The following is a 24,576-nucleotide window of genomic DNA, read 5'->3' as shown; positions in this document are numbered from 1 at the left end:
AGGGTGATCGAGAGTGATATGAGTTTACTGGGAATTGAGGAAAATATGGTAGTGGATAGGACGGAGTGGAGGGAGCGAATCTGTGTCGCTGACACGACTTGATTTTCACGGTTTTATATGATGGTTCATGTTAGCCGACCCCGAATCATTTCGGGACTAAGGCTTTGTTGTTGTTGTTGTTGTTGTTGTTGCCATGTAGCAAAACCAAGTTCCCAGAATCCCAGAGTTGAGTAACACAAGAATCAGTTGTTTCACTTGAAACATTTGTTGACCAAAAGTGTACTTGTTTGGTAATGGTCGGAATAGAGAACGAGGTTCCCATATTCGTTAATTGATAGAAACCCTGAAGAGACATTGATAGGACTATTCCTGTTTGCTACCCACACAACAGATGATTTTGAAATTTCGAGGAAGTGGAACCATATTCCAAGATATGTATGAATTGAACTATGAAGAGTGAAGAATCCAAATGCAAACTTGCCATTTTTTGAGACAAGAAGGTCACCTTTTTTGAAGATTTGATTTGTTGTAATGCTATCAAGGGAATTGTGTGATGGAAAATGAAGAAACAGAAGCAAATAAAGGAGGAAACCTTTTATGGTCGCCATGGTAATTTATTCTATAGGTTTTCATTTATGGACTTGCATTACTTGGTTTCATTTGGAAAACGGAACACAGCTTTGACAATTTACATGAAAATTATAATTTCCGAGTGCTTTCATTTTTCATCTCCATAGAATTGACCTGTACTATTGTCTGATATGATCTTTTCATTGAATAGTATATGGGTGAATAGTTGGGTAAATTACCATGGAATTTTGAATTCGTTTGAAAAGGTCAATAAATTTTATTTTATTTTTCAGTAAAGTAATGAACTTTGATAACTTGCTGGATCCGATTAGATGATCTCCACCGTAGTTCCCTGCAAAACAGAACCGGAGACAGGATCTTCGGGAAAACTCTCCGACGATCAAGTCAGTTTTTATAGGAGGGTTGGTAAATTGATAATAGTATTGCTGGAAAAATATGAACGTACCTCCCCCTCTGGCCTTATGGCTTTTTATAAGTGTTCTGAAGTAACCGCCGAGGGCGGTTACTCCTTCTAGGCCACGTCCCTTACGTGGCAACAAACGTGTTTGAGTGGGAGTTTTAATGCTCCGTTTAGGATGTCGGGGTGGTTATTCGCTTTACCCGCTTCCTTTATTCGGAGCCCGTTTGATCTTGGACCATGGGTCTAAGTGTAGATTGGGCCCGTGTTTATGATTCGGCCCGTTTTGGCTTCACGGATCATCACATGCCTCCCCTTTAGTTTGGCAAGAGCCCTTTAGGGTCTTTTCACATGTTATAGGGGACTCTTCGTCTTTGTCTGGATATTCGAAAGTTGTTCTTTCAAAATTCGAAAGTTGTTCTTTCCTTCTCCTGTCATTTCTTCTCCGGCGTCAACCCCTTAGTGTTCGTTCTTCTCTGTATTCTTTCCCACATGTAAGTTTTCCTTTCCGTTACTTGTAATTCGTTCGGCTCTTTACTTCTGTTCATTTTTCTTCATCAATATGTCGAACCTTGACCTCGATTTCGCACCGTTCGACGAAAATTACGTCCGCGAGGTGTCTCATGAGGTCGATGAGATGGTTGATGAAGCTTCAACCAGCTCTCCTGGGTCTGATTCCCATCCCGCCGACTTCCTCCACCTAGCGAATACAACCGATGAGGGTCTAGGTTTTGACCCTAAGAAGTTGATTCCGCCACCTGTCCCAACCCCCCGTTTATTACCGAAGAAGGACCGGTCAGGAAGCCTAGTTTGTCGCGAGACAATTGATGATTTGCGGGAGCAGTATCCTTGGCTTCAAGGTCTCGAGACCATCATTCCCGGGGAGGATAGAGGACCGGGCGACTACCCAAAGGGGTATTTCACCATTTTCGTTGCCCAGATTATCTGCGGTTTCACGTATCCGCTGGCGGATGAGATTGCTTCCGTCCTGGGCGGTTACGGAATCGCACCCGGTCAATTGCATCCCAATGGATGGGCCGACTTAACTCTGGATAAATTTCTGGCGGATTGTTTGGAGGTTCCCTTCTCGCTCAAAATTTTCTCCAAGCTTCATCATTTCAAGAGTTCGGCGGGGTATTTCACTTTCATCCGTCAGAGCGGTTACTATGGTTTCGACGAGAAGCTGAACAAGATCCGCGAGTGGGACCGATCTTACTTCTTTATCAAGTTTAATGAAGGGAATCCAAACTTCCTTCGCTGCTGGGGCCGGCCCAATGTAAAGAGTTTGAACTTCGGTTACCCCAGTGAGGAAGAATCCGCTGTTATAAAGTTCTTGAAGAGTACGCCTCCTTTTGTATGGACGTATGATCAGGCCTTCCACATGCTAAGAAGTCGAGTGGCGATTGCCTACCGCGAGGGAGATCGCGTTGTCTATATCCCTTATCACGTTTTTGTTCAAGGTACTTTTCTTTTTTTTCATTTCCAAGTTGATGATTTCTTTTAACCCTTTGCAGGGGTGATCCTTTATCTCAACTCGCTGCAGATCGGGAGGCGAAAGCTCTAGCAAGAAGGAAGAAGCGGATGGAGGGAACAACTTCTGTTGCAGGGGCGAATTCTCCTGTGGGGGCGGCTCCTTCTGTTGAGGCGGCTTCCCTTCCAATCGCTTCCGTTTCACAAGGTCGCACTTCTGTTTCTGAGGACCTTCCTTTAACTAGGAAGCAAAAGAATAATGCAGATACGGAGTCTTCTCGTCCCAGGAAGAAAAACACATCTGTATCTCCTACTGTTGGCGGTACACCCATATCTGCTTCATCAAAAGGAAAGAGCAGTACACCAATTCACGAGGTATCTTGATTTATTGTAATGTTTATTGTTCTTTATAAGCTATCTGCTGTTCTTCTGATCTCTTTCCTTATGCGTTCGCAGCCCATTCCCGATATTAGCGGGTGGTGGACTAGGACCTTTGGCATGGCCGTGAGTTTCTCCTGTAAGGACATTGTTTCTTCCATATGCAATGTCCTTGGGCGACTCCCCTCTGCTTCCCGCGTGCGAGAACAAGTACCGCTTCCTACTGCTATGGAGGGGATCGAGAAGCGCGCCATAGAGGTATATTGTTGTTTTGGGGGTAGAAGCTTGTCATTCCCTTTCAAGGATTTTGTGTCCATAGTAATCGCATGTTTTTATTCGCCCTTTTTATTCGCGACCCGTCTTATATGCAGATTATCAATTTCGCGGAGGGCGCTCTCCGAAGGGATGCTGAACGAGCCAAAGAGTTGGAGAACCTTGGTACTGAATTGGCGACTCAGAAGTCGCTTTATGATGATGTCCAAGGGAAGGTAAAGGCTCTTGAAGGCGCTTGTCAGAAGGCTATGAGCGAGAAGGAGGAAGCTCTCAAATCCCTCCAGGCTAAGTCCGACGAGCTGCAAAAGGTCCTTGATGATCTAAATTCATCCAAGGAGGCTCTGGAGATGCAAAAGAAGAGGGCTGAGGAGATTCTCGCTGAAGATGGTGCTCGCATCTATTGGTATGGGGAGCGAATTCATGCCGCTTATGAGCATGGACATCCAGATCGAATACTTAACCGCCCCAAGGTTCCCATCCCTGAAAAGGATTTAACTGAGAAGTGGGACAAGCTGGAAGCCGAGGATGCTGATATGGATGAGGTACTCCTCTTAGATTGGCAGAGTTTTCAGGCCTCTCCAATTAGCTGCGAGATCCCTAATCAGAACGCGGAAGAAGAGGTACCACAAGGCGTTTCTCAGTCTGAGCAAGAGGTACCTCTCTCTGAAGCGGTTACTGATTCGAGGGTTGAGGATTCGCTTGAAGCAAATCCGCCCACTGGAGGAGATGAGGGAGCCGCTGAAGGCGAGGAGGGCAATAGGGGTGAAGGAGAGGAAGCTGTAGCGTAGTTTGATTTATATTTTGAACTATTGTATGCAACAAACTGCCCGTATATATTAATTTTCTTTTACTTGCCGCTTTACCTACATGTGCGATTGTCGTTTTATTCCTTATTGCCCCTTATTTTCATATGTTACCCTTGTCTTTTGCCGACTTCATCCTTGTAATTCTTTGTAGTTAGTTTCGTTTTCGTTAGGGTGGCCAGACCCTTTTTGCAATTTTTTGAGTACTCGTTTATTCGCTTAATTTTATGCCTTATCCTATGATTTTTCTTTCGAAAATAATCATAAGGTTAATCATAAGGTTTTGCGAGTGATGCGTAATCATGCATCCGCCTTTCTTTAATAGGCAACACATTTATGTGTTTTTAAGATTAACCATAAGGTTTTGCGAGTGATGCGTAATCATGCATCCGCCTTTCTTTAATAGGCAACACATTTATGTGTTTTTGTGATCATGTTGAAAAGGATCCGCATTCGGACGTAGTATATTGAATAAATGTAATAATTGAATACCTTTATTGATAAAGAAAAAAGGCTTCTTATTACATGGGTACATAAACTGCGTGGGATCAAAGCCTCATTAAAACCTTTTATTAGAAATCCCATTGGGAAAAACTCATAAAAGGAAAAAGAGTACTCGTCATTTCCTTGAACTACTCGGCCTGTTTATATAGGCGTAGATTCTCTAGATTCCAGGTGCGCGGGAGCTTTTTGCCGCTCATTTCTTCAAAAGTTGATGGTCCTAGCTTCTTGGATACTTTGTATGGTCCGATCCAGTTGACGCCTAATTTGCCTTTGCCTTCTCTGGATTGTATTTTATCCGCTTTTTTCAAGACCAAGTCGTTCTCGTTGATTATCACTTTTCGCACCCTTCTGTCATGATATTTCTTGATTCTATTGCGGTACACTGCCATTTGCATGTAAGCTTTTTCCCTTCGTTCTTCAACAGAATCCAATGCATCCCTAATATTGATAGGATTTTGTGTGTCGCAATAATAAATTATCCGATCTGTAGGCGACTTGATTTCAACAGGCAGGACCGCTTCGGCTCCATAAACCAGCGAGAAAGGTGTTTCGCCCGTTGCTGCTTTTACAGAAGTTCTGTATGCCCATAGCATATGGGGTATCTCATCCGCCCAACCTGTTTTTTTATCACCTAGCCGCTTCTTGATTCCCTGAATCATGGCCCTGTTGGTAACCTCTGTCATACCATTCGATTGAGGATGATTTACAGAAGAAAAATGATTCTTGATTCCCATGCTTTCGCAGTATGTTTTGAATTTGACACAGTTGAACTGGGTGCCATTGTCGGTTATAAGCTTTTGTGGGATTCCAAATCGCATGATAATGTTCTCTCGTAAGAACTCGATCATTCGCTCAGGTGTTTGAGCGGTTACTGCCTCTGCTTCTACCCATTTGCTGAAGTGGTCAACTGCGACTATCAAATACTTCCTTTTCTTTGTCGTTTCTGGGAATGGGCCCACTATATCGATTCCCCATGTTGCGAATGGCCATGCCGTCATTATAGTGATTTGTTCGGCTCCGGGAACATGCTTTTCATTCGCATGGATTTGACAGCTGCGACATTCCGCTACCATCTTTCGGGAATCATCCATTACCTTGAGCCAGTAATATCCCATCAACTTAACCTTTCTTGCCAACGCCGCCGAGGCTTCATGTGCGCCACAAATTCCTTCATGTAGTTCTCGCAGCACGTAGTCTCCTTCATTGCGGCTAATGCATTTCAACCATGGACATGTATACAATTTCCGATACAAAGTTTCATCTCGAATTGAGTATCTTGCTGACTGCCCAATTAGCTTTCTGGCTAAGCTTTTATCAACCGGAAAATCTCCCTGTTCCAAATATTGGCGAATGGGCATCCGCCAATCTTCATCATCTACCAGTTCTTCGATGACCATAATCTGATCGACTTCGAACGCTGGTGCCGATCTTATCTCCAAATCGCATGCTTTTTGACTCCATGGTTCTCTACTCGCCGCTGCTTTTGCCAATTCGTCAGCCTTTGTGTTTTGGCCCCGCGGAACATGCACCATTTCCCAAACGACTCCCTTGCGTGTTAACTCCTGCGTCAATCTGCCGACCTCTTTATGGTATTTTACTAGATCCTCCTGTTTCACCAGATAATTTTTTGTGATCTGATTTATCATGAGTTTAGAATCGCTGTAGATTACCACTCTTTCTGGCGTAAGTTCATTAAGCAACTTCAATCCGCATATCATTGCCTCATACTCTGCGGCGTTATTGGTAGTTTCGAAAGTTAACTTTGCCGCATAGTACAGGCGAATAACCTCCGGGCCTTTGATGACGACTCCCAGTCCAGCTCCCTCTGTGGATAATGCCCCATCTGTGAACATGCTCCACTCTTCTTTTTGTGCCTTTGGACATTCGTCGTCATCCCACGTGAACTCATTCACGAAATCGGCGAGTACTTGACTCTTTAGTGCTGGTCTTCCTTCATAGCGAATATCGAATTCTCCTAAGCGAATTGACCATTCCATCAATCGGCCGGATGCGTCAGGTTTCTGCAGTACCTTTCGCATTGGAATACCAGTTCTCACAATGATAGTATGCGCCTGAAAGTATGGCTTTAATCTAGCCGCCGTGGTTATCACCGCGAGGGCCATTTTGTCTAACTTCGAATACCGGAGTTCTGCATCCTTCAAGACTTTGCTCACATAGTACACTGGATATTGTTGTCCTTCTTCTTCTCGCACCATCACAGTGCATATCGCCGTACTGGTGACGGATACATAAAGAAATAAATCTTCTCCATCCTCCGGCCTGCTCATTAAGGGCGGATAACATAGTAATCGTTTTATACCCTCAAATGCCTCTTGACAATCCGGCGTCCATTCAAAGGACTTAGATTTTTTGATGGCATTGTAGAAAGGTAGACATCTCCTAGCTGAGCATGATATGAATCGCCCTAATGCCACCAACCGTCCATTCAGTCTCTGTACTTCTCTTACGTTCCTCGGTGTTTTCATCTCCATCACCGCTTTTACTTTCTCCGGATTCGCCTCAACTCCCTTGCCGCTAACAATGAAACCCAGGAATTTTCCTGCTCTTGCTCCAAACGTGCATTTTTCTGGGTTCAATTTGAGGCCATATTTGATCAGCACTTCCAGGATTTCTTTAATATCCTGCGGGTGGTCTTGCATCTTCTTGCTTTTAATGATCATATCATCTACGTAGATTGAGAAGTTCTCGCCTGACTTGTCTGAAAATATCTTGTTCATCATCCGCTGATATGTTGCTCCCGCGTTTTTCAGTCCAAAGGGCATCACCTTGAAGCAATAAGTTGCCTGATGAGTTATAAATGATGTCTTGATTTCATCCGCCTTCTCCATGGGTATCTGATGGTAACTGGATTTCACGTCGGTGAACGATAAAGCTTCAAATCCTGCCGTCCCATCTACCAATATATCAATGTTAGGTAGCGGATACATATCCTTCGGACAAGCTTTATTCAGATCTTTGAAGTCGACGCACATTCGGTACGTTCCATTTGGCTTTTTGACTAGCACCACATTGGCGAGCCACTCCGGATAGGTGACTTCTCGAATTGCATCTGATTTTATAAAATCCGCCACAGCTTTTTCAATCGCCTTCTGCCTCTCTGGAGCGTGTCCTCTCTTTTTTTGTCGCACTGGGGTTGCACCTTTGTCCACATTCAAACGATGGGTTGCTATGTCTGGACTTATTCCTTTCAGCACTTCATTTGGAGCTGCGAATGCCGACTCGCATTGGATCAACACCTCGGTAATGGCTTTTTTCGTTTCTTCTGGGAGTCCTGCCGCTATTCGTACGTTCTTGTCATTTGAGATGGCGAATAGTTCTGTTTCTCCCAACGCTTCCGCCGGCAACTTCTCATCAACTTTATCCTCTTCATCTGGTCTTGGTTCAAGTGACAATGTATAGGCTTGTTGAGATACAAGTTGATCACCTTCCACTATGACTCGCCCTTGGTGTGTTGGCAAATGTAACGTCAAATGCTTCATTGAGATGAGCGATTCCGTTTCCGATAGGAACGGACGCCCCAGAATTATGTTGTAGGCCAATGGGAGATCAATAATTGCGAATTCTAGATCACCTCGCCATTTTAGATTCTTATTACCCATTTCTGCCTCCAGCACCACCTGTCCACTTGTTTGAGATGATTGACCTCCAAAGCCAGTTACATCCATGAACGTATGTTCCACTCGTTCGTCATTAATTCCCAGCTTGTTGAATGCAGTCCGAGTAATAACATTACAAGAACTGCCTGTATCAATAAGGACCCGCTTAACGTCCCATCCTTCTACGGCCATTGTAATCACCAAAGCATCCGCATGTGGCTCCGTGATTCGCGCAAATGAGTAATTGAGGGCATCCCCCCTATGTGTGTTGCTTTTTCGCTGTTCACGGCGAGCCCTTTTTGTTGGAGGCTCATAGATCCCGCCTGCTATCACGTTTATCACCCATTTTTTCTGCTTCTTTTTCTGGCCTTGCATCCACTTCATGCGGGAGCGTTGTTTTCTCGTCACTCGCCTCTTTTCTTACGAATTGACTCAGTTTGCCTCTCTCGATTAGCTTTTCAATCTCCTTCTTTAATTCATAGCAATCGTTTGTGTCATGGTCATTCAATCTGTGGAACCTGCAATATTTGTTAGGATATCTCCCCAAATTGGTTCGTCCCTTGGCCTCAGGAAACTGCACATCCTTTTTCAGGGGGCTTTTCTCAATCCAAAGTAGCACCTCATGACGAGTCGTGTTCAATGGTGTTTCGTATCCCCCCCTTTGAAAGGAACGATTGCCCTTTCGAACAAAATTATCCTTGTAATGTGTTTGGTTTTGATGCCGTCGACCATCTGAAGTGTATCTAGCCGCCTCCCTTTCTCGCCTTGTTTGAGCTCTATGCTCCCTGTTAACGTCGTCCACTTCCATGAATTCTTTTGCTATCTTCATGAGTTCAGCCACGGTGCGTGGCTTGTTCCGGATGATTTCCTCCCGCATGCTCCAATCCGTGGTTCCATCCGCCATGATATTGTGAATGCTCACTATATCCGGGTTCTGTAACCGCACCAGAATATCATTAAATGCGACAACAAATTCCCTTAGGGAATTATAATTTCTCTGTTTGATCTCCTTCAGCTGCCTATCCGTCACATCCGCTGCTTTACAGCCCACGAACTTTGCACAGAAATCACGACTGTATTGATTCCAGTTGTGAATGGATTCAGTAGGTAAAGACCGAAACCAATCAGATGCCGCTCCGCCCAAAGTGGTCGAGAATAATCTGCAAATTATGCTTTCACTCGCTCCTGCAACATCCATTAATTCTCTATAGTTCCTGACATGTGCTTCAGGATCAGAATTTGGGTCCCCATAGTATTTAGGTATCGCCGGCGCTTTTATCCTGTGATCTGGAATAAATTCCCGCAACGATGGAGCGAAGGGCGAATCGCTCTGCACCTCTGCTCTCGCCCTAGGTGCGTACCCCATTCGCTCCATCATACTCCGCAGTTGATCTTCCAATTCAACATGGGGTATTCGTCGATCCTCTTCCATCCGCTGCTGGTGAACTCTAGGTGGCATCCACCCGCCAATTGGTGTTGAAAGTTGTTCCCGCCGTGGTTCTAGCCGCCGTCCAGTTATAGGATCAAAGTTCCAAGTGTGCTCCTGTCCAGACGTATTCGCCCCAGACGTCATCAACTCTGAATATCCGTGAACAAAGGGCTCCGTTTGTCGTAGCGGAAGGATTCCTGGCATTCCCGACGTCGGTTGGGATGTTTGCCAGGTCAGATGGATCGTCATACTAGGATCGTGATACGAGTAGTTGCCTGGGTGGCTGTGTGGGTTCATGCGACTACTCTGACCTATCTGATTTGGCTCTCGAGATGGCTGCGGAAGCGCAGATATGGTGGCAGTAGTCGATGGTTGTGTGGAGATGACAACAGGTTGTTGAGGAGCAGCCGCCACGGCGGTATTGTGATCAGCGATTGCGGTTAGCAAACCAATCATTCGATCCCCCGCCGCTTGGCTCATATTTGAAGCCAAGACTTGTCCTGCCATTTGGACGAAATCGCTATTGGACATCTCCATCTCAGTTTGCACTTGGACTTCCAATAATGGACTCAATTGTCCCGGAGGGTTCGTCGAGCTAGGCACCATAGGTTGTGTACTCGCAGGCTGCGAATTCGCAATCCGTGGACCCCTTGAGTTCATACTAGCTGATCTGGTTGTAACGCCGGTCGTTCGTGATGGTTCTGACATGTTCTTTGTGTACCTTTAACCAAATGTTGGTAAAAAAGGTCCACCTTCACTGCACCAATGATAACTTGCTGGATCCGATTAGATGATCTCCACCGTAGTTCCCTGCAAAACAGAACCGGAGACAGGATCTCCGGGAAAACTCTCCGACGATCAAGTCAGTTTTTGTAGGAGGGTTGGTAAATTGATAATAGTATTGCTGGAAAAATATGAACGTACCTCCCCCTCTGGCCTTATGGCTTTTTATAAGTGTTCTGAAGTAACCGCCGAGGGCGGTTACTCCTTCTAGGCCACGTCCCTTACGTGGCAACAAACGTGTTTGAGTGGGAGTTTTAATGCTCCGTTTAGGATGTCGGGGTGGTTATTCGCTTTACCCGCTTCCTTTATTCGGAGCCCGTTTGATCTTGGACCATGGGTCTAAGTGTAGATTGGGCCCGTGTTTATGATTCGGCCCGTTTTGGCTTCGCGGATCATCAAACTTTTCTTTTTTATTTCTATAAAGTCATTCCAACCAATTCTGTCACCACGTGGGAAGACCTTATTTTTACGTACAACTTGAAAACTATGTGGCCATAGTTGTTAAAGGCCCTAGGCGCACCCTAAGTGGTCCTGGAGCCTAGGCTCAAGGTACAACACAAGGCGTGCGCCTGAGGAACTCGAGGCGCAGAAAAAAAAAATACTAGTAAAAGCATAAACAAAAAAAAAAAACCACTTATGACCATACAAAGTAAACAAAATTACATAAAAAAACATAATATAAATCATAAATGTCAAAAATACCAAGTTAAGTTCATACTTCATAAAGACATTAACATATACTTAACATCTTAACCTAAGTACCTAAGTAATGTTACTAAACTAATAGCCATTTATTGTCACTTGATATTCTTTTTTGTGTTCTTTTGTGTGTTGTGGCAGCTTGAGTTTGAGTGGAGTGGAGGAGACTCTTCTTTACATGACGGCTCTTAATCCCTCTCTAGTCTTTCTATATTTAGTTATGTGTCTTTATATTATAATTTAGATCAAGGGTTAAGATTAATCTTATTTAAATTAGATTAGTGGTTGAGATTACTCAAACATTTGTTTTACACAAAACAGTAAAAAAGAAAAAAGAAACTATTGAAAACACAAAGGCACGCCTTGATTCATGCTCGGAGGCCCAGGCATGTGGTTGCCATCATAAGTAAGAGTCGTTCATTTTCAAAACGTGACTTTCATACCACTTTTCAGATTTGTTCTATCTAAAATTGTCAAAATGACTTATTACAATAAAGGAAAGTTCAATGATTTTATAGAAACAAAATGAAGTTCAATAACTTTTTGAAACCAGCCCCAAATTTCAGTGTATCTTTACAATTTACCTGCGAATAGTTGTTAGGATGTCAGAGAACTTTTGTACTTATTACGGTTTTTTTACGGACAAACGATTCCATTATAGATATTCACTTTGGTAAATGGTAGGTTACCATCTATAAATTTTACTTCTACGAGTTATATGGTCAGTTCTGCTTTTGGGCTAATTATCTATCACTACATTTTCCCCTAAATTAGATAGAAGTAGAACCATTGATTGGATGATGAACATGATGTTCCAATAATGATCTTGAATGTGTTAATCTTGATCTAACTAATGGTGCATTTTGTTTGCAGATATCACACAACGTTGATTTTACATGGTTACAAAATGCCCCATCGTACACAATGCAATACAAGACTTGTAAGTAGTGTCAAAGATGATATATAAAAGTTACTTTTGGTCTTATCTATTAGCTTAAGTTTTTAAGTCAATTGATTTCTTAATATGATATCAAAGTGTCTTAGATTAAGTTGTCTAAAGTTTACACCTTTACAATTTTATTTACTAATAGTAATAGAATTTCGACACATAGTAGGATGAACATTTTGTTCAAGTTCAAAGAGTATTTGCGTGCAGGAGAATGCCAAACATAATATATAAAAACTAGTTTTGGATCTTACCGTTCAATTTAAGTTTGTAGGCCAATTGGTTCTAGAGATGAAATTTGCTTGAAGAAAGCATATACCTTATTTTGATTTTTTTTCCTTGTAACAAACACGGAAAATGTTATTTTTAAACGATGATCTTCATGAAATAGCCTTCAAACAAAAAGGGAAATGGATATAGATACGGATACGAAACGCGGAAATGCTACTAAAGGGAAGTGTTCATTATAATATCCATATATATATATATATGTTTCAACTTGTATAATTTTCTTATAATGTCAGATATGAAAATTGAATACCTTAGCAATGAATTGGTATATATAGTTAACGAGGGTGAAGCACAGTTTCAGTCATTGAATTGACAGAATTGGTTCGTCCAGAAGTAGTTGATCTTGATGGGTCTTCAGTGTTGTAACTAGTTTTTGACCCGTGCGATGCACGGATTCATCTTAATATATAAATATTAACAAAAATATAATTAATAATTACAATTAATGATATAAAAAAGGAGGAAGTGACACCTCAGCTCCATCGTTACTGTTTTATATTATATATAGATAGATATGCAAAGAAATAGAGAGATTTTAGGGACTAATTTAAATTATGTAGAACTTTTAGATATAGATATGCAGGGAATTAGAGATATTTTAGGGATTAATTTAAATTATATATAACTTTTAGATATAGATATGCAGAGAATTAGAGAGATTTTAGGGATTAATTTAAATTATGTAGATCTCTTAGATATAGTACAGATAAAATAATCTTTTTATAAATAAATATAATAATATAACTAAAGTTAATATATTATATTTTATATTATATTTTTTATCAGTAAAAAAGGAGGAAGTGACACCTCAACTCCATCGTTACTGTTTTATATTATATATAGATATGCAGAGAATTAGAGAGATTTTAGGTAGTAATTTAAATTATGTAGAACTTTTAGATATAGATATGCAGGGAATTAGAGATATTTTAGGGATTAATTTAAATTATGTATAACTTTTAGATATAGATATGCAGAGAATTAGAGAGATTTTAGGGATTAATTTAAATTATGTGGATCTCTTAGATATAGTACAGATAAAATAATCTTTTTATAAATAAATATAATAATATAACTAAAGTTAATATATTATATTTTATATTATATTTTTTATCAGTACAAAAGGAGGAAGTGACACCTCAACTCCATCGTTACTGTTTTATATTATATATAGATATGTAGAGAATTAGAGAGATTTTAGGTAGTAATTTAAATTATGTAGAACTTTTAGATATAGATATGCGGGAATTAGAGATATTTTAGGGATTAATTTAAATTATGTAGAACTTTTAGATATAGATATGCAGAGAATTAGAGATATTTTAGAGATTAATTTAAATTATGTAGAACTTTTAGATATAGATATGCAGGGAATTAGAGATATTTTAGGGATTAATTTAAATTATATATAACTTTTAGATATAGATATGCAAAGAATTAGAGAGATTTTAGGGATTAATTTAAATTATGTAGATCTCTTAGATATAGTACAGATAAAATAATCTTTTTATAAATAAATATAATATATAACTAAAGTTAATATATTATATTTTATATTATATTTTTTATCAGTACAAAAGGAGGGAGTGACACCTCAACTCCATCATTACTGTTTTATATTATATATAGATTTGTCTTCAAAATGAATGCAGGTTGCTTAGGAGAGGCAAGAGGTGTATCATTGCTGAGCATGAGAAGAACACCAGACATTGTTGGTCTATCAATGGCTGATTCTTGGACACATAACAGTCCTATTTGGATGCATCTTTCTATTTCTCCTTCTTGGTTTGACTCTGCACTTACTGATTCATCTACTATCTCCAATGCTCTTCCTTCTTTCCACAGCTCCCAGACCTATCATACATGTCACTGATATTCTCTGAGGTAATATAAATTTCTCGATTTTATCTATCAGTTTAAGCTTTTTTTATACGGGATAAGGTATCAAAACGGTCTTTGGACAATTGCAAATTTAATCTCAATGTACAAAATAGAACCATTTTAACCTCAACGTTTGTAAAATGATACCAATTTAATTCTGAACAACAGAACTTGACACCTTAGTGTTTATGAAATGGTACCAATTTAGTCCAAAGTTCCGTTACGAAGGGCTAAGTCGGTACCATTGCATAAACGTTAAGGCTAAAATTGTGTAATTTTGTATGTTAGGGCCAAATCGGTACTAATCCAAAAACTTTGAGGTCATTTGGATACCTTATCCCTTTTTATATCAATTGATTCATTAACATGATCACAGCGCCTTAAACTAGATCGGAAAATTCAAACCTTAACAATGTTATATATTGTTGAAATTTCAACACATGCTAGAGTAGGTCTGTTTTGCAAACAAACTTTAATTCAAAAAGGTTAGAGAAAAGGGTCAGTTTTGTTAAAACAGTATAATGTTGTCTTTTTGGTGAAAATCTTAGCTCAATTTTACTCTTTTTGGTGAATCCTAGGTTGGAGATATAAACTAATCATAGGATAAGATTCTAATAAATTTATATCTAATGGTGTCCCCAAATACTCTATTCGAATCAGACAAGAAGTCGTTAGCCATTTGGATGTTCATGTTCAAACTTGAGCTAATTAAGATAATAAAAAAATAAAAGAAATTTGAAGGTTAATGAAAATTTTCGTTAACTTACGTGTCCGGATAAATTTGAAAATATGATTTCGTTGTAGAAGCTGCTATTTTTTCTTCCACTGATGATCTCTAGCAGTAAAATCCCAAAACTGTAAACATCTTATTTTACTGAAAATTGGCCTTGCATTGCATATTCTGGTGCCATATAACCACTACATTATCAAATTGATTAATAGGCATGGTTAAATTTTGAGATAAATATAAAAAAATAAACTTTATTATTTTAGGCATTTGTAAAAATGCATTTATAGTTTAAAAGTTTGCAAATTAGGTTTGCAGTTTTTCAATTTGCAAAGAAAAACATTTTACTAAAACCATGCAAATTTAAACATTCAGAACAGAAATTTAGCGATTTTGTCGTTCTATTTCAGTTCCTTCTAACATATAAAAGTATTTTGAAAGTAAGATTTTTTTTTTAATAAAATGACTCAAATTCTTCTTATTTTACTTACGTTTTAGTACAAAAGTCTGTTTGTAAATTGATGAAACATTACTGTATTTAAAAACTTTTTAACTACGATATTATCTTTAGATGTTATCTTTACAAACACGATGTACTTACTATGTTCCAACCACACGACATGTTTCTGCTTCAATTTGATTGGCTTCAAATATTCTAGCCATCCCAAAATCTGAAATTTTAGGTTTCATTGAAGCATCCAGCAAAATATTGCTGGCTTTGAGATCTCTATGGATAATTCTTAATCTCGAGTCTTGATGAAGATATAAAATCTCTCGAGCAATTCCACAGATAATTTCATACCTCATTGTCCAATTTAAAAGTGGTCTTTTTGCATCATCTAGATCACAAAATATTTCCTTTTTATTTTAGTAAATGAATGGTAGTAATAGATCGAATTATAAGTTCTAACATATTGCTTCAAGGAAGGGAAAAACAGAAGTACAAAAATATACTATTTTATCAACTCAACACAGACCACATTAACAAATTCAAAAGTCCATGATATCACGGAGTTCATAATTAAGAGCGGTCCGGGGAGGGGTCCCACCATAAGGGTGTACAGGGGGTAGGTCTTCCCTTTCCAATTTTTTTTTGGCAAGAGGCCGCTCCTAAGACTCGAACCCGTGACCTTCGGTCACACGACAACAACGTTTTACCATTGCGCCAAGGCTCGCCCTCCACGGAGTTCATAATTGTTATAAAAAAATTCGAGATTTATAACTTATCCGCCTAGATTGTTCTGTGGCTTTCGTCTTTAGATTGGCAAACGGCGTGGTCCATTCAATGGCTAGTTATTCTCGTTCTAATGTTAATTTTTTTTTAGTAATGTTGGTGTTCCTAATTATTTAGAGGATGCTCTTTTTCTTGACAATGTTTTTATTTCTTCTTTTATAAAAAAAGAAAAACAAACAAAATCAACATGTGACACTTCAATTAAAAAAAATCAAGAATTCAACATGTGATATAAGTAGAATTAACAAATTAATATGTTAAATTGTAAAAAAAAACATATCAAATGCACAAATCATATAATATACTTTCAATCAAATTTAATGCTGATTGTTCTATTAGCAGAGAGCTCAATTATATTTAATTGAGTAATTGATGAGATTCAATGTGTCAAATTAAAAGGAATTAGTATGTAAAACTATAATAATAAAAAGTCAATGTGTCATTATACTACTTTTTTTTTTTAATAAAAACACCTGTAAAAAAGATATATATTATTTTAATAATTTTTTTTATCAATTTCAATAGTGAACCATTGACTAAATTGATAGTCAATGATTTACAAATGACATGTCAGTTTATATATTTTAGAATAAATAATTAATTACTCTTTATGTTTTTACCTATATTATTTTCTATGTTTTTACCTATATTTCAAAGTACATATCTCTTGGTAAATAATTTATTAAGGAGTATTTGACTGCTCCTTTTCATGTTTCTGTATGTTTTTTTAGCCAATTGGTATACAACTGTTGCAGAATAAAGAACGAAATACCTGTTTTTTATACCGATTTTTGAAATCGATTCAACTTGTTAATGTTAGGGGGTAAATTTGTTTTTAGTTGCAACTTAGGAGTAAAATTACACCAATTTAGATGTTAAGAGTAAAATTATTGTTTTTTTTTTTTTTTGAAAAGGAGTTAAGAGTAAAATTATTCCTGACTGTTAAAGTTAAGGATATTTTTACATCTTATACTAAAAAATATTAAAAATAAAGACGTACCAAAAATAAAAGTATTCAAGCTTTTATTTGGGAGAAATTCATAGATCAGCATCTTCTCTTGATCTTGGATGCAATAGCCAAGCATTTTCACAAGATTCCTATGTTGTAGTTTTGCAATTAATGCAACTTCATTCTTAAACTCATCATTTCCTTGTCCAGAATATTTTGATAGCCTTTTAACTGCAATTTCCTTTCCACCAGCTAACACACCCTGATAAATGCATATCAACATAAATAAGTAACATGTGTTTTATACTATTAGCAAAAAAAAAATATAGAAATCTACCATCCGGTTAGTTTTTATTAACGTGACATTTCAAATTATGTGTTGATTTTATTTTAGAATGTTGACTTTCAGAGTATGCTAAGATAGTATTAGACCTGTCCACGGGTCTAGGTACCCGTCTGTTTCGTCTAGGCTTGTGTCCTTTGGACCGGGTTTGGACAATTAAAATTAATATTAGGCCAATCCGATTTAGGTCCGTTAAAACCTGCCTATTTTTTGGATGGGTTTGGAATTGATAAAAATGGTATGGACTGGTCCAGCCCCGTCTGCCTTATTAAAATTAACTAATAAATCTATATATTTATAATTAAATATTTAATTTTAAGTATAAGTTTTATATTTTTTTAGGTGGACTTATATGGATTGGACTTGGGATTTTTTTACTGGATAGTTGAACCATTAATTGGTTACTAAACTAAACGTAATTAAAAATGAATAGAAATTGAGTATAAAAATAACTAAACCGAACTAAAATTTTGGTGTAGTTATCAGTTTAGTAATCAATTATCGGTCAGATGAATCTTTTTTTATATATAAGTAAAAAGCATGCCACATTTATTGCAGATACAACTATGACAACTGTCTAGATTAAACATGTACCTTGTAAACTGAACCGAAACCTCCCTTTCCAAGCTTGTTATCATCGGAAAAATTATTTGTAGCTGTAGTTATAGAACTTAAATGAAAGAATGGTAAATTTGAAATTCCACCTTCATCATCATTTTTCTTTCCATTTCCAAAATCTTGGTTAATGAAACCGGATAAATAATTGTTATGCCGTCTTCTATCTCTAGCTGTTTACAAAAATGAACATCATAAATAATTAAATCGGTTGATATATAATTAAATTTGAAATAATTAAATAATTATAATATATATTACTTGCAAATATTTTAATAATCAATAAAATAAAAACATTTTCTAAGTCCTTGATATTTTCAAATTTATATTAATTGATTCTCAGAATTTCAAATATAAAATCAAAAAATCAGAGACTCAAAATGTTTTTTTTTTCCTAATATATAAAACTTAATTATAAAGCAATTTGGTTACCTTTTCTCCTTTTTTTTATTGAACAATATATGACAAAAATGGAAAGAAATGGAACTACAAGAATAGAAACTATTAGTATTGCTTTCAATCTGCCATTGGCAACAGCTCCTTTCGACTTCATATATTTACCTGTCACATTAGTGAAATATAAATTCTTAATTAAAATAATAATTCGAAATTTAATTTTATATATGCTATTTTAATTACAACAGTCACGTGAAAAGTGAATATTTTATTGTACCACATCATTAAAGTAACAAATCAAAATATAAGTCATCAAAATCAGCATATCACGATATCAAATATTAATATTGTTAATTAATATTTTTTTTATTAACCGTGTAAAACACATGTCCTCTTTTAAAAAAAAAAATATCATGCTCATTTGCTTGCGACTCAATGAAACCATATGTGTTTTCTTTTTTACTTTTCCTTAAATAAAATACTAAAATCTAATTCTGATATTAATAAAATTATTTATGACTAAATTAAAAAAAAAAATCAAAAATTTAAAGTGGCGAACTTTTCAAGTTATCATCACGTAAATTCTTCATTAATATTTCTACCATATGTGTCCAACATGTATTTTTCACGGAGCATTACGTAAAATGAGAAAGAAAAATAAACATGACCCCATAACATAAATCAGTTTTAATGCATATTTATAATCTTAAACTTGACAAGTTTTATCTATTGGCACCCTGAACTTTTAAAATAACCAGTTACACATCTATAATTGGTTTTAAAAACCTATCACACACATATAGTTAGCTTATTCAGACCTCCTACACACAAAATCATTGATCTGTCATCTTTTACAACTGAGTTGGCATGTGCGTGCGCGTGAATTCATTATGTATGTTGTGTGCACGAGGTCTGAATGAGCCAAATATAAGTATGCAATAGGTTTATAAATCAACTATAGGTGTCTGATATGTTTTTAAAACTAATTATAAGTGTGAGATAGGTTATTTTAAAAGTTCAAAATGTCAATAGACAAAATGTGTTTAAGGGTATAAATATGCATTAAACCCATAAATTACAAGTATTGAACATGACGTCAATTCATCAACATGACCTCTCAAGTTAAAACTCAACTCGAGAGGATTTAAATTCAAAAATAAGTCAAATGCATCGACATACATTGAAATGTTGCAGTTGCGTTTCATAATCATTAAAGTAATTTCTTTTTGTTCATTTTAATCAGAGAGTTTTACTTCTTTGAAAATCAATTATGACTCAAATTTAGACTTAGGGGATATTTGGTTGCTCCTTTTTCACCTCCCGTTTGTCTATTCACTTTAAAAGCAGAGTTTTAAGCCTTTGGTTAGACACATAGTATATGTTTTTTATAGCAGAAAGTAACTTTCTATACAAACAGGGAATTTCTGCTTTTTGGAAAAACAATTTTTTTCCAACAACAATCATCAAATAAACCAACAAAGAAAACAATTAGATGATTAGAAAAAAGTACCTAACTCAGTTGCATCCACTCTTACGTACAAGTCTTGACCTACATCGGAAAAATTTCTTGTATCAATCAAATCTCCAAACCAATTCAAGCACCCAACTCCCTTCTCATCTGCACTTGTGTAAGCCGTGCAAGAACAGTTCTTTAAGCACTCTTCCTCACATCCTTTAAGGTTCATGCTCATATTCGCACGAGCTATTGAAGTGTCAGGCAATTTAAGACCTGTCGGTAGAATCGTCAATTTCTGATATGATAATACGATCTATAGAGATAATCTATTTGATACGAAGAGATAATGATTTCGTCCCAATAGGGAATATATAAATCACATGATATTGTTATGATACAGGAATCATTTTGACATGCCTACCTGTGAGCCTTATGAATCCTTCCTTGCTTTGACACGTGAATGCACCAGTGTTTCTTATACACCCATCAGACTCGTTTTTTGGCGACTTCGGTTTGAATCCTGGCAAGCATTTACACTTGAATTTACCTGAATTGTACTGTTCACAATTACTATTTGCCCCGCATTCAACATATTTATCACACGGATCTTTCGGTGCAAACCATAACTCGGTCCAGTTAGGATCACTCCATATTGATTGTTGCAAAATTCCAGATTTATCAACTCTTCTTCTAGTGAGGATTAACAAGGCAACGTCAATGCTGTTGAAGCTATAAGTAATGGAAACCTCATCCTTGTTGTTTACAAAGGTAGGATTAAGGATCCCAACTCGAGCCATTTCGGGTATTCCGCTCCATCTTTGTCCGGTCCATGGTCCGCTCCGCCACAGTGGAACTGAACCGTTGTAAAGAAACACCTAGACAAAGACAAAGTTAGGATAACTTGTGAGTGTACACTATTTGGATTTTGTGAAGGGGTAAAGTACAAATTTAGTCATATAGTTATTATGAGAGAGCGGATTTTGCCTCTACATAGAAAACATGCAATCTTAAGTCTAACATTTTACAGCTAGTGTAATTTCAAGCCTAATTAATGAAAAGTTACTTTCATAATCCTGCCACCCTCCAACCTCTAACGTTCAAACCACCTAATGAGGCTTGAAACAACACGTTTTTGTTACTGAAAAGAAAAACTCATTTTTGTCGGTTAGTTTTGAAATTGTACCAAAATGTTAAACATTAGGTTCAAGATTGCAATGTTTTCTATTAAGAGGCTAAGTCTGTTCCCTCTGAGACCATCTCCAACCCATTTCATCATTTTTGTTACATCAAACTGTATTTTCTTCATTCTCTCTTAGTTTTGATGCTACAGTGTTTTGCTCCAATCTATTTCCTCATTTTCTCTCTCCAAACAAGATTCTTTTAAATAATAATATTATATAACAAATACAATAATTATATTTATATATAAAAAAGTAAACAAAAAACAATAATAAAATATTATTTTTAAATTTGATGGAGAAAAAACATATTCTTTAAAATGATAATACAGTTTGATGATTGTTTTTTTTTGTTCGTAAGGGTAACCACCGTTTGATGGTTGTTGAATTTTATTCCTAACATCAATTTAATATTAGATTGGAGACGGTCTAATAACCATGGAATTAAATTTCTATCTTTTTTCAAATATATATATTATAAAGCCTTAAAAAACCTTTTCAACTTATAGCGTGTTTTGTTAGCTCTCGGAGTTTACTTAAAGTGATGTATTGACCACCTAAATTTTTAGAGTGATATATTTGTCTCCTGCGTTTGTATAAAATAGTATACTTTTCAATTTGCCAAAATCGTTTTTATTCTGTCATGTGCAAAAAAAAAAAAAAAAAAGTCAATCATGCCATTTTAATACAGTTAAAAAGTTTAATAGAATCAAAATGATATTAAATAAAATAAATAAATTTATGGAGTCAAGTCAATTGGACACACTATCATCCGCCAAATTGACTCCGTTACTGACCTGAGGAAACCCGGCCGGATTCATTTTCAGGAAAACGTTACCAGTTCCGGGATCATCTACTGATTTCCAGGATGACAGGAACCAGTTCTTGCCTGTTTTTCTGTTCAGGCCAAGCTTCATGTCCGGAATCGTGGTGTCCGTCGGAAAATCAAAGCTTTCCCATATCCTGTTACTGCTATTTTTCTGATCAACCAAAACAAGGTTTCCCGAATCAAGAAGCTGAGCTTTAAACGACGCCGTAGAAGAAACATTAACCTTGGAAGACCAAAGAGGAACACGAGTTTTGTTGCTCTCGTACAGGACAAGGTTCCCTCGGTTGTCGACGGTGAGAATTCCGGCGGCACCATTTATTGGATTGTCTCTGTTTGCGACCCAAACAACCGTTTCTGGAATTTTGTTGTACCAAATTCCGACGAAACGGCGAGTCGAAACGCCGGGGCTAAAGAATCCAAGTGCGAACTCTTGGTTTTTGGAAACTAAAATGTTTCCATCATCTCTGAGAGGTTGGGTTGAATTTATGGTGTCAAATTCAATTGAAATTGAAACCTTGAAAATCAGGCAGAGAATCAACCAAAGGAGACATACTTCATTCATGATTGTTAGTTCCGTGGCTCCATATGCTAACTATATATAATGTAACGAATGGTACTAAGGGATGGCTCTCGACGGCCAAAGTGCGTTGGCACCCGTGTTTTCTGCCACCGCCTCTAGACTTAAGTTCTTGCAAATTTTCACATTAAAGATTTATTTACTAGATATTAATGGAGTGTCAAAATTTATGTTTTTTTTTATTAATGTTAATATGTTATAAGGAAAAGTCTTTGCAGCGATTTCTTCATTGAAAAACCATTTGGATTATAAATCGGATATTACAAACTTCCTGGTTTTAATGGCGATTAAGACTGTTCTCAATTTGAACATAAAGATTATCTCGTTGGACTTGTGATTAGTCTTTCCTTTTGTAGCTCATTATCAGCTCTACCGTCTATTCTTGGTCAAGATGGCAAGCGGGGAGAAGATTCAAGAAAATATACTAACCTGATTATCAGACCACAGTGAAAGTTTAAAAGGACAAATAAAACTATATTGTAAAAAGAAGGTATTAATTAAACAAAACCATGTGGAATTGATATAAGACTTGAAGAATTGGAATTGAAAGAAAACAACTGACGAATAGTGAAAGGTTCTTGAAAGAAAACTAAGAATTCTAAAAAAAATTAGAAAATGAAATTAGCATAAATTTTTTTTGTAGATATTTGATATTTTTATCGAGAGTTTTTGTGTTGAATGAGCCATTTTTCTGTAGCATTTTTGTCTTTCTTATTCTTAAATTTTAACGTGATATAACTAATCACTGCCCTAAATAATTCACCTCCGCTATCTCTAAGAATCCTCCATAATCTACGTTTTTTGAAAATTCTCTTTCAAGCTAGTTGAAACTTCAACTGCTTTCAATCATGCAAGATAACTTATTTCGTCCAACAACTGCTTATAATCTAACGACTTTAATCCACTTAATTAATTATTTATTAATTAATTTAACTAATTTAATTAATTAGGTAAAATATTTTAAATTATATATTATTTGATCTATGTTATTAAAATAGTTACAAATAACATGTAAAAATGTACGAAAGTGTTGATTTAGTTTATTAATAAACTTGTTTGAAGGTCCAATGTGACCGTCAAATAACAGTCGTACTAGTTAAGTACGAATAAAATTGATTTTATTTAGATGAGTAGAATTTTATCATAATGTATGTTAAAAGTAAATTTCCAATTCGTCAAAAAAGAAAGATAACGAGGATAAATTTACGCCATGTTTCTTTTAGTTTTTTAAGTAATTAGGAAATATGTAGCTAATTAATTTATGTACAAAAAAATGAAGGGAAAAATACAAAACTGGGTTAAATGGGAGACTCATTTACATATTTAATCCATTTACTCAATCTATTACATATCTAGACTGATTTTGTGTGACTTTCTCATAATACCTCTAACCTTCCCACTTCCACCACTCGCGAACCGCCGCTCCCCCTATCTCCTTGGTTATGCGAAAAGTTGCTCATGCATTAATGATTTCAAGACTTTCGATCTTCCTTTCTTCCTTTAAATTGCACGAAATCTGCACAATTTAGTTAAAATCACAATGAATTTCTCTTTTTTTCTCTCTTCATCTCTTGATTCTGCAACTTCTCAACCCTAGAAAACGAAGCCATGGTTTTTCATCTTCCTGTTTGTTGCTTGGTTTCTTTCTTCTTGTTACCATCAAAGAAATGATTTTTCTACATTATTTCCTTCGTTCTTCCCATGTTATCATATTGTTATTGTCGCTTTTGGGGGTGAAAGGGGCGAAAAATGTAAGTATCTATTTTTTTTCTGCGTTTTTTCATGAATTCACTTCGCAATCGATGGTTTCGCGAAGCTTTGCGAAGAGAAAAAGCTTGGAAAGTGACGATCTACTTCGTTAATCGATGATTTCGCGAAGATATGCGAAGAGAAAGAGTCTGAAACGTATGGATCTATCTCGCGAATCGATTAGTTCGCGAAGTCTGCAAGTAGATCCTCACGTTTCAGACCTCGCAGACTTCGCGAAATCATCGATATGCGACGTAGATAGTCACGTTTCAGACCTCACAGACTTCGCGAAAGCATCGATATGCGAAGTAAAATCACCTCTTTGCCTGCACATTTACATTCGCATGCTTCGCTAATCTTCATTTCGCCAAGCCAAAATCGTCTTTTTCCCTGCCTAACACGATTAATTTTTTCTGTAGATTGTTGAATACGTAACTTCCCTTTCTGGAAGGCGGCGTACT

The 24,576-nt window shown here is 36.9% G+C and overlaps 2 protein-coding genes across 10 annotated transcripts; one reads left to right on the top strand and one right to left on the bottom strand.

Annotated features, from left to right (window-relative positions):
* The first annotated feature begins 2,943 nt into the window (after positions 1–2,943).
* Positions 2,944–3,902, top strand: LOC136232145 (uncharacterized). Its single transcript, XM_066021194.1, has 2 exons — positions 2,944–3,094; positions 3,208–3,902. The coding sequence occupies exons 1-2, from the start codon at positions 2,957–2,959 to the stop codon at positions 3,895–3,897; spliced, it is 828 nt and encodes a 275-aa protein (XP_065877266.1). The 5' UTR covers positions 2,944–2,956; the 3' UTR covers positions 3,898–3,902.
* Positions 3,903–13,675: 9,773 nt separating this feature from the next.
* Positions 13,676–22,490, bottom strand: LOC136232143 (G-type lectin S-receptor-like serine/threonine-protein kinase RKS1). 9 transcript variants are annotated; one of them, XM_066021189.1, is made up of 9 exons: positions 21,758–22,490; positions 20,204–20,657; positions 19,837–20,055; positions 18,363–18,491; positions 17,910–18,103; positions 17,024–17,234; positions 15,391–15,628; positions 14,830–14,917; positions 13,676–14,035 (listed from the first exon to the last, which is right to left on the bottom strand). In XM_066021189.1, the coding sequence occupies exons 1-9, from the start codon at positions 22,349–22,351 to the stop codon at positions 13,796–13,798; spliced, it is 2,367 nt and encodes a 788-aa protein (XP_065877261.1). In that variant the 5' UTR covers positions 22,352–22,490; the 3' UTR covers positions 13,676–13,795. The 9 variants fall into 9 exon arrangements, 4 of the variants coding, with proteins under 4 accessions (XP_065877261.1, XP_065877262.1, XP_065877263.1 ...); XR_010690319.1 differs by having other exon boundaries at positions 13,954–14,050; positions 14,830–14,980; positions 21,758–22,488; XR_010690318.1 differs by having other exon boundaries at positions 13,954–14,035; positions 14,830–14,980; positions 21,758–22,488.
* Between the last annotated feature and the right edge of the window lie 2,086 nt (positions 22,491–24,576).

The sequence above is a fragment of the Euphorbia lathyris genome, chromosome 6 (assembly GCF_963576675.1).
Source record: "Euphorbia lathyris chromosome 6, ddEupLath1.1, whole genome shotgun sequence".
Classification (NCBI taxonomy): Eukaryota; Viridiplantae; Streptophyta; class Magnoliopsida; order Malpighiales; family Euphorbiaceae; genus Euphorbia; species Euphorbia lathyris.
Note: the sequence above shows the minus strand (reverse complement) of the source record. Positions and strands in the feature narration are given on the sequence as shown.

Bases quoted from the DNA above. Each gene is read 5' to 3' on its own strand.
- LOC136232145 (XM_066021194.1), top strand. From the start codon at position 2,957: ATGGCCGTGAGTTTCTCCTGTAAGGACATTGTTTCTTCCATATGCAAT. The intron at 3,095-3,207 runs GTATATTGTTGT...TCTTATATGCAG, and splicing joins TCGAGAAGCGCGCCATAGAG to ATTATCAATTTCGCGGAGGG.
- LOC136232143 (XM_066021189.1), bottom strand. From the start codon at position 22,351: ATGAATGAAGTATGTCTCCTTTGGTTGATTCTCTGCCTGATTTTCAAG. The intron at 20,056-20,203 runs GTAGGCATGTCA...TTCTACCGACAG, and splicing joins AGGATTCATAAGGCTCACAG to GTCTTAAATTGCCTGACACT. The intron at 18,104-18,362 runs GTAACCAAATTG...TTTTGTAAACAG, and splicing joins AATAAAAAAAAGGAGAAAAG to CTAGAGATAGAAGACGGCAT.